Source organism: Numida meleagris, chromosome 4, assembly GCF_002078875.1.
Source record: "Numida meleagris isolate 19003 breed g44 Domestic line chromosome 4, NumMel1.0, whole genome shotgun sequence".
In the NCBI taxonomy this organism is placed as follows: Eukaryota; Metazoa; Chordata; class Aves; order Galliformes; family Numididae; genus Numida; species Numida meleagris.
The window spans coordinates 6,737,553-6,754,208 of NC_034412.1; the positions used below are offsets into that span (position 1 = coordinate 6,737,553).

The following is a 16,656-nucleotide window of genomic DNA, read 5'->3' on the forward strand; positions in this document are numbered from 1 at the left end:
ACTGCAAAAAACAGTGCACCAATGTTTGAATTTGTCGGAGGTATCTAGAAATCTAGGTATAAAGACTGCATTTTTAAAAGCTGACATTTAATATTTTTTAATGAACCAGACTCAAAGTAGGGAAAAAGTTCCTTGCAGCTCAGTTGAAGAGCTGGGTTAATAACACTGTATTTTCCCCATGTGGTTATGCAGAACCACATAACAGGTGATGATACCAATGCCTCAGAAGATCAGGGAAAAAGGTGTGGTATGTGAGCTTCAGACATTCTTATACATCTCTCTGGGTTCAGTACACATTTGTTAAACTAAACCAGCTAAATACCCCTACACTTTATACTTTCATCTGGCTGCTTTTTACTGTTCTAATGTATGATTCACTTTTATAATAGTTGGTTAAGGTACGATTTTCCAAGTGTTTCTACAAACAAGCGTTATGATCAATTTTTGAGTTATGTACTGAAGCGGCTCTTTAGTTTCAAATCACAAGTTTAATTTAGGTTAAGTGTGAGATAAAATAAAGATAGAGGGCATGAAGAATGCTCAGTCAAGCTGCTCACTGGTTTCAGAACTTGCTTCCATGTTCCAGTCACAAAGACACTCAGACAGTTGCTTGGAGTACTCTTCAGGATGTTACTGGCTCTGAGATTTTACAGCAAGGTGAGGAAACTTTTTTTCTAAGAGTTTCCGCTTCTTCCTCTCTAGGTTTTGCCTTCTGTTCCTTAGACGTAAATATTTTTCAAGTCTAAGCCTGAAATAAAGTAGTGTGGTTAGAAAGAGACGCTGTGCAACATCCTTAATGAACTCACTAATCAAACAGAGGCTCCCATTGAGTATGACTTCAGTATTAATTTAATTTGCTTTTGATAAGCAGAAATGCCTGCAAAGCAGACTCCTTAATGTGTTCTGCTTTTGAATTCTATAGCGATTACAGTCTTAGGGAGCACCTTGGGTATTTTGCAAATGAAATGACTTACATTACAACTTCATAGGCAGTTAAATCTCTTAACTACGATGAGAAGAGCAAAATGTAATAGCAAACTGCAACTTAGAAAAGCCTTGTCTTCAGTCTACTAGCAGTTTAAAAGAAAAAATTCCTTGCAAATTGGAAGGAGGAGGAATGAGGAACATAGCAGAACATTATGTTCAATGTCAAAAAAGTTTTTACCTGATGAAGCGGTTCACATGAGGTAAGTAATAAAATTTCCTTTTTTTGTATTTTTTGTTCAGGTACCATGGTATTGGCCATTCCTTGTATGAATACCTGTTAAAGACACACAGAAGTGATTATAGAACGTATATTCTGGTAGAATTCAAAGGCTTGATAGAAAATTCTTGGGTGAAAGCATGGTCTGATCTGTTCAGCACAGAACTCATTCTAATTAATGGTTGAGTTTAGCTACAGAATCATTTAGCAACAGTTACAACCACATGAATATAAATAAATAAAGAAGCATCTGAATGCTAACTAGCAAACATGCTTCTTTCTATGTAATACATAAAATCTCCTCTTGTTTAGAGCAAATCAAGAGAGATACCACAAGAAAACTTCAAATGTATGGAACAGAAGTTATCTTTTCCATACCAGTAGGTGCGTCCCAAGAAGTCATTTCTCCATTCTCCAGGTACTGGCTTTTCATGGCCAGTTTGTAGAAGTCTCAAAGCAATTTCTCTTTCTCTGACAACCAAGTCGATATTTTTCATAGACTTTTGTACCTGGAAATAAGAAATAGTTTTAGGATGGACCACCAAAATAAAATGTTTACAACTTAAGTCTCAAATGGATATCTCTGACAAAATTCAAAGGAAAGCATAGGTAAAATAAATTAGCAACTCCATTGTATTTTCACAATTGTGGCCTAAGTGAAACAGCTTAATTGGGTTTATGTGCTAGCATACTAAAGAATGGGTTCTTTAAAAAGCCAAGTTACAAACAGAACAGATTAAAAAAAATAAGCCTGAACATTAACAACTAGCTGGCTAATCCAGAAAAACATCTTTAATTCTGATGCTGAAAGCAGAGAGCTCTGAAGCAGGGAAAGGAAGGGAGCAGGAGAAGCAAATAGAAGATACGCTCTATGCATTTCTATCAGATGGCTTGTAATAACCACTTGCTATTATAGTTTCCATTTTGTTGTCCAGTCACAGCTTCAGGCCCACTGACTGATTAGAAAGCTGTAGAGAATGTTTTAATAAAGAATTTTCTAGAAATCCTCTAGTACAGCTTCCGTGAGTGAAGACAGAAAAATATTTAATATTATATAACAAGAGGCCTTTGTGCTATGTTGCTCGACCAGAGCATTTGTGTTCATGCTAATAAAAAGGGAAATTTTATAAGTGGACTTTAACAAGCCTGAAAACACTTCACCTTTCACGCAGCAATTTTACTTAGAGTTACATTTTCAGCTAGTACAAAAAAAGTTACCTTTTCTAATCGCTCTGGACTTGGCATGGGCTTCTGCTGTCGCTTAGATTCTTGTTCTAAAGTTAAAAGCATGTTCTTTTCCTTCAGTAGGACATACCTAGATCAGAAAATATAGTACTTTAAAATAATTTTTGGATGCATCAGCAGTTACTCAGTCACTGGCCTGGACAGAGCACAGTTATCCAGCCTGCATCCCCATACCCTGTGAAATTCATAGTGAAGAACAAAGACACTGAACAACTGGAGACAGTCAGCAGATGGTTGATGCATCCAACTTACAGTAGGGGGAGGCTGTAGGAGGCAGATTCACTTGGAGAAAAGAAGGCTTGGGTGGCTGGGAAGAGTTAACACTACATCATAAAAGAGTTGCTTTTAAAGAAGAAAAGCTACTTTGATGAAACTTACCAAAGTTTGTGCAAGTCTTGACTGCTCTTAGCCCTTAGCTGCTTTATATTCCATGCATCCCCTGAAAAACAAAAGTCAAAAACCATTAATTTAGTAGAATAAAGTTTCCTTACTCTGAAAAGATGCGCTTCTATGTGCAGCCTCAGGTGACTCAACAGAACAAGTATTGTGTTGTTAAAATAATGCCACATCTTGGAAAGCCACCCTGGTGGGTATTCAGCTTTGTTTTGGATATATAAATACATCAGAAAGGCAATGCCTTATGGACTATGCATTGGTGTTTGTCCAAGGCTGGGAAAAGGAAAAGCTCTAGGACAAATTCTTCCACTGTGATACTCCCCCAGCACTATATTTGATCACAAATCCTGTGATACACTGACACTTCAGAGCACAACAGAGGCTGTACAGACAAATGTTCTGTGCTTGGAAGTGCTGAACAGAACTCACCAGACTTCACTGTTTTCTCTCCCCAGTTTTTTGGGTCATCGAAGAACTCCTCCAGGCCCTTCTGAGGCAGTGTAGTATGCAGAAACCTGGCGTGACGGAGGCGCTCGGCTTGTGCCAGGTTCTTGTGGCACAGGTTCAGCATTAACCTGCACAGCGATTAAAGGAAAAGCGACATTCGATAGGAGAAAATAGCATTCCGCTCATTCAGCCGAATTCCTTCCTTCTCCGCGGCACTCCCTCCGCGACCCGTGCCTCCAGTTCGGCCCTGTCAGCAGTCCCCTCCCGGTACGTACCCGGGCAGGCCGGCAGCCACCAGGCCCGGCCGAGCTCCTGACAGCCGTAGCGCGCCCGTGAGGCGCCGACCCAGGGCAGCCATCGCCGCGGCGGCCGCCATTTTCCTTCGGCGCCGTGTATAGCGTCTCCTGAGAGCGCCGGAAGTAGAGGGAACGCTCTGCCCTTTGCCAAGATGGCGCCTGCCCGGCTTCAATAGCGTCCTCCGGCTCCGCCCCCGTGCCAGTCCCGGCCATGGCGGCCATGAGCCTGCTGCTGCGGGCGGCCGCTGCCTGGGGAGCGCGGCGGGCGGCGGGCAGCGCTCGCCTACCCTGCCTCGCCGGGGCCGCCCGTCTCCCCGGCACCGTCGGTAGGGTCTAGGTGGTTGTGGGAACGTAAGGTGGGGGGCCCTAGGTGCGAGGTGACCTTGGGGAGCGGAGAGAAAGGTGACCCGGGGAGCTGGAGGCCGCGGGGCCGCCTCGGGGCGCCGGGGAGGAACGGGCGGGCGTGGGGCAGCGAGCAGGGGGCACTGACGGGGCCGTAACGAGGGCTGCGCTGTTGGCCTCGGCCTGGTGCGGTTACTGACGGGACTAACAAATGCAACTCTTTGGTTCTGCTTTCAGCTCCAGTGCGATACAGCAGCGGCCATGGGAAAAGAATGTTCATCATCAAAGCAACGAGTTTTTACGATACTCGGTTTCTGAATATGTTGGTGAGTAAAGGCAAACTTAACGTATTCAGTGTAGTATCCCTTTGTGCGTCTGAGAGTGCTTAAAATATAATTTTTGTTGGTGCTGTTCACACTATCAAGAATTTTCAGTCCTAAAAAGCATATCATCATATGCTGTAAAATCAGAGCCTGGTGAAGTAAAAAGAGTCGAGATGGACCATGTGGCAGAGGTTGCGATGGGTGGCTGAGCTGATGCTGTGTTAACATTCTTAAATTGTGTGTCTGTGCTCGTATATGCCTAATCTGCAGCTGCTTTCTAGTTCGACCTCCTTTTTAAAACATCTTAGGCTACTTTTCTGCGGGATTTGCCTTCAGTTATCCAGACCAATAACACCAGAGATTTAGACTAAGGAAGCATGACCTGAGTTCAGTCCTCGAGAAGCAAGGTTTTGGATAAAGCCCATTATGATGGGTAATAGCCAACCTGAGCCTGCTCTGTTAGTGTGATTGGGCTTCCTTTATCTGTCTTCCACAGTTACTAAAGCGAGCAGTGTTGAATGATATCACAGTGGTATTAGTGCCTTGTTACAGTTAAATGCTGAAGCCAGTCCACGCCAGGTGCTGAGGCAGCACTTGGGGAATGCGCTGCTATCTGCTTCTGCAGACACTGACCTCTCTGGGAGGTTGAATGCTGAAGTAAATGGTCTCATGGACTGATACAGCATCACTGTTCCTGTATTCTCATTTGTTGATTAACTCATTTTAATCAGCAAAATGGCGTAATGTTTAACATTTCTGTCTAAACTATGAGTGTAAATCTAAGAATTACTGGCAGTGTTACGTAGTTTTCAAACTAACTCCATCTAACTTTTGTCAAGCTTCTGAGTTTTCCATGCTGATTCTTCTTCTTTTTGTCCCTTTTACAGAGATTCTATATATTTCTGACAGGAATACCAGTGGTAATATTCATAACATATGTCAACATCTTCATCGGTGCGTACTCTGCCATGACTAAGCTAAGTAAATGATCACAATTAGTAAATGGATAAATGGAAATTAAGCATGCTAGATAGGGGGGGAAAAAAAAAAAGCCGGATCTTTTGAGGCTTGCTCTTTGGAAGACCATGAAATAGGCCTAACATCTATGGTAATACTGTATAAGCACTGAGAAATACAAGTCCAGTTTTTCTCAGAAGTTCAAATTGAGGGATTGGGTACTCTTCATGTGAAATAGTGATTTTTTTTTTTTTTTTAATATGAAAGACAGAATATGAAGTACTTGAATAAATAAAATACTTGTATGAAGTGATCCTTCCCTGTTTTCATTATCAGGTGAAGCTGAGCTTGCAGAGATTCCTGAAGGTTATATTCCAGAGCACTGGGAATACTACAAAGTGAGTACTGCATGTCCAAGCAATGTCCTTAGCTTTCTTCTTGGTACTAGTTTTGGGAGTAAAATGTATGGAATCTGGTAATGAGAATGGACGCACCCCTACCACTAAGTATCAGCATAGCAGAGCCCAAATGGTCAGAAAACTCAAAGTTCTTGCTGCAAGCACTTTGGTTTTGATAGAAGGCAGCAGAACTCAGCAGTTTCAATATATAGCTGTTTCAACTCATTCGAACTTTTATTTCCAGTGAATGACTTTGTGTGGAAGCAGTACTTGAAAGTGTTACTGGTTACAGTAAGAGGTTTGGATGACAGTGGCAGTTTAAAGAAATTTATTTTGAAGAAAGAAAATAAATCAAGTGTGTTCCGTTAACTTGTTTTTAATTTTGCTACAGAATTTTACTCTACAGTTTATCTTGGCATTAAAAACTAGCAAAATAAATACACCATTTTAGAGTTCTGACCTTACAAATAGTTGAGCATGATTTTAACTTTCCTATTATTGCTTGAATGACAGCACCCATAATGTTGATCATGTCTTCAGGATTGGGAACGTGTCATATAGTTTTAGTATGTTGGCATTTCTATTTGGAAATCACATTAATAATTTCTGTTTTTGTATTTTCCAGCACCCAATAAGTCGCTGGATAGCTCGTTACCTCCTTGACCCGCCTGAAAAGAACTATGAGAAAGAGATGGCTTTCGTCCATATTGAAGCACAGAAGGCTGAAATGAGGTATGTTAGACAGTTAAGGTGTTTTTAAATTCTGGTACATAGTATAGTTTATTATTGTGTTTTGTTAGTTGGATGCTGACATAGAGAACCTGCTTGCTTGTATCATTATCATCGGCATCGCTTGACCCTTTGTGCTTGCTGCACTGGCTGGTGCCACAGTAGAATTTACAGTATCTGTAATCCCTGCCTTCTTGGTATTAAGATAACCAACACTGGAATAATCCAAGGGCAGTCTTGTAAAATAACATTATCTTTGAAACAATTCATATTTATAAAGTTATAGGTATGTTTTCCCAAGTAAGAAAATGGACAGACACCGTTTTGCCTCTGCTAATGCTCATAGTTTGAGTAGCTAGTGACCCAGTTTACAAGACTGGTCATGTTCCATCTTGCTGTTTTGAGGGGCAGCAATGGCATTATTCTAAATTTATTCTGCACTTACTCAGAATAAATTGTGATAATAAAAGAGTCTGAGTTTCACAAACAGTTGCTGTTGGGACCAAGACAGCACAGCTCCTTTGTCCATCACATTCAGTTCTGTTTTTCTTCTGTTTATTTATAGCTGAAAGCTGTATCAAAAACTGTCTAGCTCCTTACTAAGCAACACCCTAAGACAGAACTGCAGATGTTTTTATTACTCTTCTGTGATATGTCTTGCTGAAAGAAAGTGAAATAGAAGAATTTAATACTTCATGTTACAGTTGAACCCTTTGTATTCTGTTATTACCTATGCTGCGGTTTATTTATAAACAGTAGATGCTAAACTCATTGTTGCTCTCAGTATTGCCCAGATGTTACACATTGATACAAATCTGATGAAAACCAATAGATTTCATGTTCGGTGTGAATGGTGCTCTTTCTTTTAGGCTGATGGAGTTGGAGGCACGCAGACTGATGAGAGCGAGGGGAGATGGACCTTGGTATCAGTACGAAACACCTGATAAAAATCTTGTTGACAATTCCATGAAAGCGACACCTGACAACTGAACAGGTTTAAGGCAGTACGCACAGTTTTAAATGCATACCAACAAATTGTGGCTTCTCTATGGAGTGCACATCCTGCTGTTAAATGATGGAAATAAAAAAATGAAACACCACAAAAAGAAGTGTTTCTTGATTCTGATATTTTGAAAGAAATTGTGTGAAAGTTCAACTTGTATAGCTGTTAAAGGTGTTAATCAGATAAAATGCCTTATGTCAGTTGTTAATAATTAGTCTTTTTCTCCAGAACATCAATATAGAATGGTTCTTTTGCTCTAATGTATGTGAAACAAGTTGGTAATTTTAGTTGTTATCATGTGATTTCTACTAGCTTTGAAGTAGTAAGTGAAAGGTGCAAGACACCGTAAGGGTTTTTTTCTTTCACGATGCCTTGTATCAAATAGTTTATGGAAAATGAAGTAAGAAAGGAAAATACCTTTAGATTTTTGGAATATTGGGATTATATCAATCATTTTACACAAGTATTTTCTTTCTCATTGTCTGTAGTTGAACTCATTTTTCACTTTCCATGTTGTTCAATGTCTGCTATCGTTTTCTCTTTCACTTGCTTGTCTGCTCTTCAGTTTCTCCCATCTCACCTCCTTTTGTAGTCTCTAAAAGACTTCTTAAAGATAGAAACACAGAGATGACTGACCTCTGTGCATTGTTTCAAACCAAACCATTCTCAGTGTAGATCACCCAGAAGGAGGTCCTGCTGGAACACGTTTCTACGTTGCCCTGTTTGTGGAGTTTTTTTTTCCTATTTCTCTGTACCGCTCTTAAGAAGTGTTTAGGTAGTGACGATGTTGCTCTTTATCTGTCAGCCTTCTGCCACTAGAGGGATGCGTTCCCTTCGGTTCTAACGGCCGCGGCAGCGGTCCTCGGGTTCTAAATCCCTCAGGAGAGCGAGGGATACCGTCTCTTGCCGCGTGCGGCCCAGAATTGTGTGTCTGCATTCACATTACACTTTTTTAAGGAAAGAAGCCCAAATCCTGTAGTAATCCCTGATAATCTTGTGGTTTCCAACTGCTAAAACTAGTAAGGAATAACGCGAAGCAGCGTTACACAGACTGTCTTTAGCAAAGCCCGCCTCGTTAGCTGCTTCTGAGCACGGCCAAGCATAGAAAGACTCGGATTGACTTTGTGTCAGCGCTTCGACTTGTCCTTTTTGTCTGCATCGATCTTTCACGTTAGCTCCTCTTTCCTACTGCAGCGCTCCTTGTTTAATCACGAGAGAGGCCGTTAAAAGAGCACAAGGCTTTCCGGGTGAAAGAGCGGAGCCCCTGGATCCATTCGTCCCTCCGCCTTCTGACAAGGCGCGGCGGAGCGGAGCAGCGCGGGCCCGGCCCCTGCGGGCACCTCCCGGCGGCTGAGGGCGGGCGGACGCCACTCTGCCCCTCCTTCCGCCCCCGCCGGGACCCCCCGGTGCCACCGCAGCTGGTGCCGCTGCCATTGGATTAAAAATAGCCTCTTCCCTTCCCCTCCCCTCCCCCGGGCCCGGCTCCCGCCGCCGCCGCGCCCTGCCCCGGCCCCGCCGCCCTCCGCCTGCATTGCGCCCGCCCGCCCGCCCGCTGTCCGGAGGCAGGCAGGCGGCATGCAGCGGGCCGCGCTGTTCGGCGGCGGCGACGCGCAGATGGCGGCCGGGGACCTGGGCGAGCTGCTGGTCCCCTACATGCCCACCATCCGCGTGCCCAAGTCCGGGGACCGGGTCTACAAGACGGAGTGTGCCTTCTCCTACGACTCTCCCGTGAGTGCAGCGGAGCCGTCGCTCCCCGACTCCTCCGCGGGCTGCAGGGCCGCCCCTTCCCCGCCCGGCCTGCCCCTCGGCCTTCGCCCCTCTTTTCCTCCACCTGCTGCGGCCCCCTCCCCTCAGCCGCCCCTCGCGGGGGTCGCGCCGGGCCCCGCTCCCCCTGACCTCGTGGCGGCCGGGATGTGTTTGAGGAGCAGGTGCTCGGAAATTACTCTTTTTAAACGGAGCTGGGATTGTATTCAAAATCGGTGCTCCACGTGAAGCTGTTTCCCGGCGGTGATTGAGCGCTCCGTCTTGATGTCCAAGTTAATGGCGTCAGTCTGAGTGCAGCTTGGGGGCTGCATTACGGAATATCCAAGAAAGGCGCTTCTGAGGTTTCTGTATCCTTTCCCCACCTCTTTTCAGTAATTCCTTCTAACGCAGAAAATCAAAAGTTGGCCATAAAGGTGACTCAGCTGTCTGGTGCTCATCAGCCCTTGTTGTAGGGAGGTTATTTTTACTGCGCTCTTCAGCTCTCAAGTGTCACCCAGCAGCCCTGGCTGCAGGCGGTCTGATTAAAGCTGCCCCATCAGACCCTGCTGCAAAGGCGCTAATTGCATTATGTGCTTAACAAGTTTTGTTAGTTCCTTTTGGAGGGGGGGAATCAGTATAGTGCAGCCTTTTCTTCAGGCTCCTGCTCAGGTAAGCGCAGGGTTGATGTGCTTAGTAACTTTCAGGCTTTTGTTGCGGTTTATAAAATTGTTCCATTAACCAGTAGTAAAAAACGTCAGATACTGCTACAAATTAAAACACAACAAAACAGTCCCCCAAGAAACCTCAAATAAACGCAGCAAGAAGTGTGTTTAGAAAAGCAGTACCTGAACAAAGCGAAATATTTGAGCGAAATTCAGGTAAAGGTAACAAAATGTAGCAAAAGGGGAGTCAGAATGACCTTGTGCAGCTTTCAGAAATGTTTTGTCCTGTTGACTTTATTGGGAAGAGAGTTCAGACTTCTGAAAATATTGCCTTCACCCATAAGAGCCTTTAAAAAAATTGTATTAATGGCGTTCACAGAGCAGAAGTCTGGATTGAACCTGCGCAGTGCTAGTGAAAATAAAGCCTCATTTTCTGTTGTTTCCTGTGGCTTTTCAGCCCGTACTGATCCTCACCTCGGTTGGGCAAAATATTTTATTTTTTACTCCCGTGTAATCTAATGGATCCTTGGATATTGCTTCTGGAATGACAGGTCGAAGGGACGAATGGTGCTTTCTGGGGTGAAATGTTCTTGAGGGCAAATTTGAAAATTGCAAGGCTTCGTTTTTACAGTCTTTAATCCAGAAGAAAAGTGTAGGAAAGGCTCAGCTTGTTGTGTTTGTTGAAGGGAGGTGTTCATCTTGGTGTGCTTTGTATTACATTGGCTTAGCGACTTGTTTTCTTAGGTCAGCTCTGCATAGCCACAGTGAGCCTCCTCCTATGGAAGCTGTCTGCCCTTTGTGAAAGAAGGTACACAGGTGTTTCTTGCTTCAGTGTTAAAGCAAACAGTCCGTGTTAAAAACGTGCCCTTCTGTGTTTTATTATCTAAGGTAAGATTTCAGGTTCCCTCCAGCAATGGGCTGGGAAGCTACAGTCGCCTTTCGTATCACTTTCATGCAACTGGAATGATGAAATTCCTGGCCTCTCATTCCTCAGGGTTGATGCACAGCCCCTCTGTTGACCCGTGCTGCTGTGATGGAGGTTTATTCTTTCTCGCTTGCTCTGCGGTGACCTCTGGCAGATGAGCTTGACTTTGTGTACTCCAGCGAAACTCAGGAGGAGAAAGACTGCATTTGCATAGCCTTTTGTCATTTTATTATTTGTTATTTGTACAGAGCTATAATATTCAACTTGAAAATCCACCTCTTAATGGGATTCTCATCTCAAAGACTTCTGATCATTTTAGACCAGTGACATCAGAAGGAGAGATGACTGCTAGAAAAGGGATACAAAGTGGAATGTAAGAAGGGCTTATGTGCAGAATATGCACGTCCTAGGTGGGGGTGCTCTGAAGCATTCCCTGCAAAGGGCACAAGTTGCTTCTACAGCGCAGTCCACCAGAAGCAAGCTGTAGGTGGCTTGGTCCTGTACATGTAGATACGGAATTGTGTGTGTTTGTGCAACCGAAAACCTGGCTTTGTTCTGCTGGAAAACCTTGCTGCTGGCAGCGGCTTCCTTTGTGCGTCTTGCTGAGTTTGTTGTGGTGGCTTGGGAGCTCTGTAATGGTTGTGTTAGGACAATTCCCAAAGACTAAACTGAGCTGATTGCTGTTTATTAGACAGCACAACTGAGACTGCAGTCCTTGAAAGCTTACAGTGTGCACGGATATCAATGACTGCTTCGTGTAACTATCTAGAAATAAGTCCTGCCTATCTGGGCGTTCCTTTGGTCAATATTCCTTGAAGAAAATTAGAAAGTCACTGAGGCCACTGACTGAGAAAAGTAGGCAGATGTCTTGTTTATATTGATGGGCTGCGAGCAGCAGTGAGGAAACAAATAAGAGGACTGAATATACTGAGACAAATTGGTTTCTGCAGACAGATGATTTTGGTCTCATTGCAAAATGACTTCAAAGTTATTGAGGCGGTGAATTGGTTTGCGGTGAGTGGTAATCTAAAAAATCAGGGCAGTGTTGTACTGTTGCATCTCTGGGAGATCCATCTGGTGGGCAAATCTTTCTTCAAACTCTTTGGGATTTTGCATGTTGTAGTCACAAAGTGAGATAAAATAGTAACTTTGTTATTTTTCTCCCCCCGTTTTTTTTTAAGGGAGAACAGGGGTGTCTTTGGCACTTGGAGCTTCATGTCTAGTTATGAGAAGCTTTTTTTTTTCTCCTGGCTGACCCACCTCTTCTCCCATCTCTCATCTTTCACCAGTTCCAGTAGTGCAAAGCTCCTTCACTGCTAGTGTGTATTTTTAGATCCAGCTTGAAGTGGACTTTCCGTTTTGCTGGCGCTCTCTCTATGTGCTGTTGTATTCAGTTGGTTGGCAAGTTTGTTTTTGTCATGTTTCCATGCCAGGAGTACCGATGCATGACAGGCAGCCTCATTATGAGGTATTATACATTGTTTAGATGAATATTAAGTACTGAAACTTCTGTTATCTATTTTAAGCCTGTCCTTAAACAAAGGGTCTGTCATTTAGTTACGCTGTTGTGGAACTTGATGTAATATGTGTATGCTAGGAATGTTACTGTCGCTGTTTCAAATATATTACAGATTGGTTTGTCATTATACATCAGGAGCCTTGTGGACACGGCCAGATTAATTATGGTGCTTACTGATGAACAGACACTCTGAATAGAGCCTGTAATAGTTCTTCATGGTCATGTTTTTTGTAGATGTGGCAGAATGAGCAATCTGTCCTGCCTGGGACTTTGTAGGCAAAAGGATGAACAAATTCTTCATTCTTCATGTTTGAGATACGGAGACTTGGTGGGACTTAAGTCGCCATTTTACTCTCTTCTCTGGTACTCTTATTAGCAAGTTTATTGTTGTTCTGGTGGATCTAAAATGAACAGCTGTACAGCAGTCATAGAATCATAGAATTAGCAAGGTTGGAAAACACCTACAGGATAATCCAGTACAACCATCCACCTACCACCAATAACCCCACTAAACCATGTCTCTGAACACTACATCTAAATGTTTCTTGAACGCCTCCAGGGACAGTGACTCAACCACCTCTTTTGGGCAGCCCATTCCGGCGCCTGACCACTCTTTCAGAAAAGTAGAATTTCCTAATGTCCAGCCTAAATCTCCCCTGGCGCACCTTGAGGCCATTCCTCCTCGTCCTATCACTAGTTACAAGAGAGAAGAGGCTGACCCCCAGCTCACTACAACCTCCCTTCAGGTAGTTACAGAGAGCGATGAGGTCTCCCCGAGCCTTCTCTTCTCCAGACTGAACAATCCCAGCTCCTTCAGCCGCTCCTCATAAGGCCTGTGCTCCAGACACCTCACTGCTTCCTTGCCCTTTTCTGGACACACTCGAGGGCCTCAATGTCTTTCTTGCAGCGAGGGGCCCAAAACTGGACACAGTACTCGAGGTGTGGCCTCACCAGTGCTGAGTACGGAAGGAGTCATTGTGCCCAAGACTGTAAGAGTTTGCCCCATTAGTAGATCCACCACACCAGCTGTGTTTTCATAAATTCATTATTGTCTGAGCTGAAACTACTAAACCCTGGACATCAGTGAGGGAGCTAAATGGTTCAGAGTTGGGTAATAGGATATGGGTCAATAGTTCAAACTCTGATTGGCTTAGTAGTGTTTGAAAGCTCGTGGTGTCTGTGCCACGAGTGTGTTTGGAGTGAGGTGTTGGTCTCTGTCTCCTGGTGGACTGGTGTTTGTGTTTTCCAGACCCCTCATTGACTAGCATTCCTGCTCTGTTCTTCAGGCCTGAGAGGGATTTACTGCCACATTTTAGCTCTTTTGCTGTGGATTCTCTACCCCTTTATTTCCTCATCCTACCTCTGTAATCCATGAAGTATTATCAAAACAAGAAAAATGAATTTTTAAATGCTTTTCTCCCCGATGTGGACAGCGTATCTACCTCTCTCTCAGTGAAGCATCTGTCGGGCTGTGACTGTGACCAGATTAGTGGGAAAGAACAGGAAGAAATACAGTGAAGAGCAATTGCTTTCCCTTCTGTTCAGGGTAAGAAGTTTGCTCTGCTCTTGAATGGTCTTCTCGGTGCAGTGATCAAGGCCTGAGCAGCAGCAAGTACAAGGCCCACTACTCAGACTAGACTAGGAAGGGAAGACCATGTCTATATACTATTTTGTCCTGAGCTCTCTACGTGCTGAGGTAAGAGGGCAGGGAAAAAAAAAAAACAAAAAAAAACCACACCTGCTGAAACTCCTATTTCTGTCTCTCAGGACAAGCAGCTATATTCTTCTGGTGTAAAATAGTGCATTAGTGCTAGAAATACATTACTTTTCTCCAACATAAACTTTCATGCATGTCTGAACTAAATGTCAGTTACAAAGAGTTATGTGCTGCAGCTATGTGAAATATTGAGCCTTTCAGAACTGGCTGTGTTTTCAGTAGGGTTAAATTCACCAGCACAGAACTTCTCTTACATCACTTGAGTGTGCTTTGAGCACCAAGCAGGATCTCATCCTTTGTGCAGCACTATGCATAGGTGGCTTTCTTACCTGTGCTTCTGTTTTGCTGTGACCTTTACAGCTTTTGCACGCTCTGTCTGCTTCTTTTCAAGCTGCGTGAGAGAATAATCTGCCTGTGTTCTCCGGGAGAAATAACTGTTTTGTTAGTAACCACAACCAACTTAATCAGGCTCTACATTTAGCTCATGTGCTGAAAGTGTCAGATTGTTGTCATAGGCTGCTTGTCAGCACGGGTTCCATGATCTCATGGATTCCCTCCAGAAAAAGAGAGAATGGTCTCCAAGAAAACAAAATCGTAAACAAAGTTCCTGAAACTGTGGAATGACAACAGAATATATTTTTATTTAGGCTGGCTTGCATGTGGGATTTTCTTCCAGAGAACACATCCTTGACTTTTTCACAGAAGGTGATAATTCAAAAGGATTTGGAATACAGGCTGTAAAACCAGACAGCCAAGCTATAACAGGCCTTAAAGTAGATAAACCTGTGAACTGAGTATGTGGAATTTAAAATCAATGTATTGCATTTTAAATATAATTGTATTTTATGAATATTTTGAAAACTAGATGTGGAATTTTCTTTTTCACCAACCTCCTTTACTCAGCCAACATAGATATTGGTCTTGGCTGCTAAGGTTTCCAAATTCCATGGTGTTTTTTGTTCATTTGCTTTTAAATAAAATCTCAGGTAGTGTTTATGCAGATCAGACCTGAGGTGGCTTAAGAGGTAACCTGGTACTGTGCAGAGAGACCATCACTGGGATATCTAGTTGCTAAATGCATGACTTTATGGCACACGTTAGGTTTGAACAGCGGAGAGTCTAAACCCTTGCTTCAGATCATAGATCTGAATCCTGGAATGCCCAATTCAAATTTCTGTGCTGTTGATGTAGGTAAAGCCAAAGCAGTAGAGTTCATTGCATGTTCATCCTTCAGCTAAATCTATAAAGCCAAAGCTTGTATGTTCTGCTTCACGTTAAGAGGAGACAGATATTTCCTGAAGTCTTGGTATAAAACATCTTTTTCTGGTCTTTCCTTCCATCCTGCACTGTCTTAGCTCTGCTGGTTCATGTTCTGTTCCTCAGCTCTGTGGCTTCTGCTCACCACTGTGGAAGCACTGGGATTTATTGGTGGATTTATATAGTTCTTCAGGCTTTAATAGCCTTGATATAAATGGGCATGTTTGAATGAATAGCATGCAGATGTGGTGAGGGTTTTGGATCAGCTGGAAGTTTAGATTCCTCTAAGCCTTATGGAAGTGCTAGGTACTGGACTTAGAAATTGTTTGTGGAAACAATGATTTTGTGGTAGAAATGGAGAGACTAATGAGGGCGCAGTGGCTCTGTGCCAGGTATTAAATTAGCAAGAACTGTTCTACACTATTAGCCCTTCAGCTTCCTTTTTTGGAATAGAATGAGATGTACTTACCTGCTGCTGATTAGGAAAGTGCTGGGGATCAGCTATGATCTGCCGGACTTGCCCTCTGCTGCTTATTCCACTCCGCAGGACTGGAGATGTGCAACTTGTGTCATGGCTGTTGTGGCAGGACAGGCAGCTTTGTGCTCCCTCTGTGGTGGTTCTTCCTGCAGGAGTGCTGAAAAGAGGTGCAGCCGGAAGGAGAGAGCATCTTGGTTTGCTGCACTGGACGTGTTTCAGATGTGGTGCTCTCAGGTGGTATCCTGTCAAAACAGTTGCTGCTGTAACAGTTCTCATCAGTACAGAATTGCATGTATGAGCCTGGTGTCACTTATAGGAATGATCAGTAACTTGCTTCTAGAGATACTGATTTTTATTTTCTATTTTTTCCCCTCTAAGATGCCTGTGGGTTAATTTAGTTCGTGCTATTCCTGAGGAATTTAGTAGGAGATGTTCTGTACCATCCAGTAACACAGACAAGTTCACAATAGAAGGAAGGTCACAGTGCTTTAGGAAGGCTCAATCTTTGTTATGCACCACCTATTCGAAACAATATGTGCTGGAGAGGGCTTGAAAAACTGACCCAAAGCCAATGAGCTAGATGACTGAAAGTCCTCCTGGCAGTTGGAGTGATGTAGGAGAGATCTGGCAGCAGTAGTACAGTGGAACAAGTCCCTGACACCAGCCAGCATCAATACCCAGCTATTGGGAGGGTAAAAGGTGATATTGGGTGGGACTCCTGCCCATCTGTGCTACTGAAATGTCGGCGTTTGTAATCAGAACCAGGAATCCATCTCTACAGTTCCCTTGTAGTGCCTTCATGTCCAAGCACTTTGATTGCATGGATGGAGAGAATCTCTTTCAGATACTAAATAGTGTTCACAAAACATTTACTGACTTTCCCATTAGCCACTTGTAAGAATTAGACGATCACCTGAAATCTGTTTTTTTTCTCAGGCAAGATTGTGATTGTCTGAATCCAGGGATTTAGACCTGCTATGCTTCTGTTTGGGAATATTGTTCTTGCAATCTAATC

General features: G+C 43.5%; 3 protein-coding genes and 1 long non-coding RNA gene across 7 annotated transcripts in view; 2 read left to right on the top strand and 2 right to left on the bottom strand.

Annotated features, from left to right (window-relative positions):
* Positions 469-3,773, bottom strand: MRPL47 (mitochondrial ribosomal protein L47). The gene is made up of 7 exons (XM_021396233.1): positions 3,568-3,773; positions 3,275-3,420; positions 2,828-2,888; positions 2,423-2,519; positions 1,583-1,713; positions 1,166-1,261; positions 469-748 (listed from the first exon to the last, which is right to left on the bottom strand). The coding sequence occupies exons 1-7, from the start codon at positions 3,666-3,668 to the stop codon at positions 631-633; spliced, it is 750 nt and encodes a 249-aa protein (XP_021251908.1). The 5' UTR covers positions 3,669-3,773; the 3' UTR covers positions 469-630.
* Positions 3,754-7,446, top strand: NDUFB5 (NADH:ubiquinone oxidoreductase subunit B5). The gene is made up of 6 exons (XM_021396232.1): positions 3,754-3,914; positions 4,168-4,256; positions 5,141-5,207; positions 5,547-5,608; positions 6,234-6,340; positions 7,207-7,446. The coding sequence occupies exons 1-6, from the start codon at positions 3,800-3,802 to the stop codon at positions 7,325-7,327; spliced, it is 561 nt and encodes a 186-aa protein (XP_021251907.1). The 5' UTR covers positions 3,754-3,799; the 3' UTR covers positions 7,328-7,446.
* The window catches only part of USP13 (ubiquitin specific peptidase 13 (isopeptidase T-3)), a 47,004-nt gene continuing 39,211 nt past the window's right edge, over positions 8,864-16,656 (top strand). For 3 of the 4 annotated variants that reach the window (XR_002438426.1, XR_002438427.1, XM_021396221.1), the window contains exon 1: positions 8,864-9,068. Coding sequence is in view for 2 of the 4 variants with exons in the window: in XM_021396221.1 (XP_021251896.1) it covers positions 8,916-9,068 (153 nt within the window). In the remaining 2 variants the exon portion in view is untranslated. The remainder of the gene's footprint in view (positions 9,069-16,656) is intronic. The other variant, XM_021396220.1, reaches the window with a different exon arrangement.
* Positions 9,280-16,610, bottom strand: LOC110398515. Its single transcript, XR_002438428.1, has 2 exons — positions 15,633-16,610; positions 9,280-12,603 (listed from the first exon to the last, which is right to left on the bottom strand). It is a non-coding gene; the product is annotated as an uncharacterized LOC110398515 (long non-coding RNA).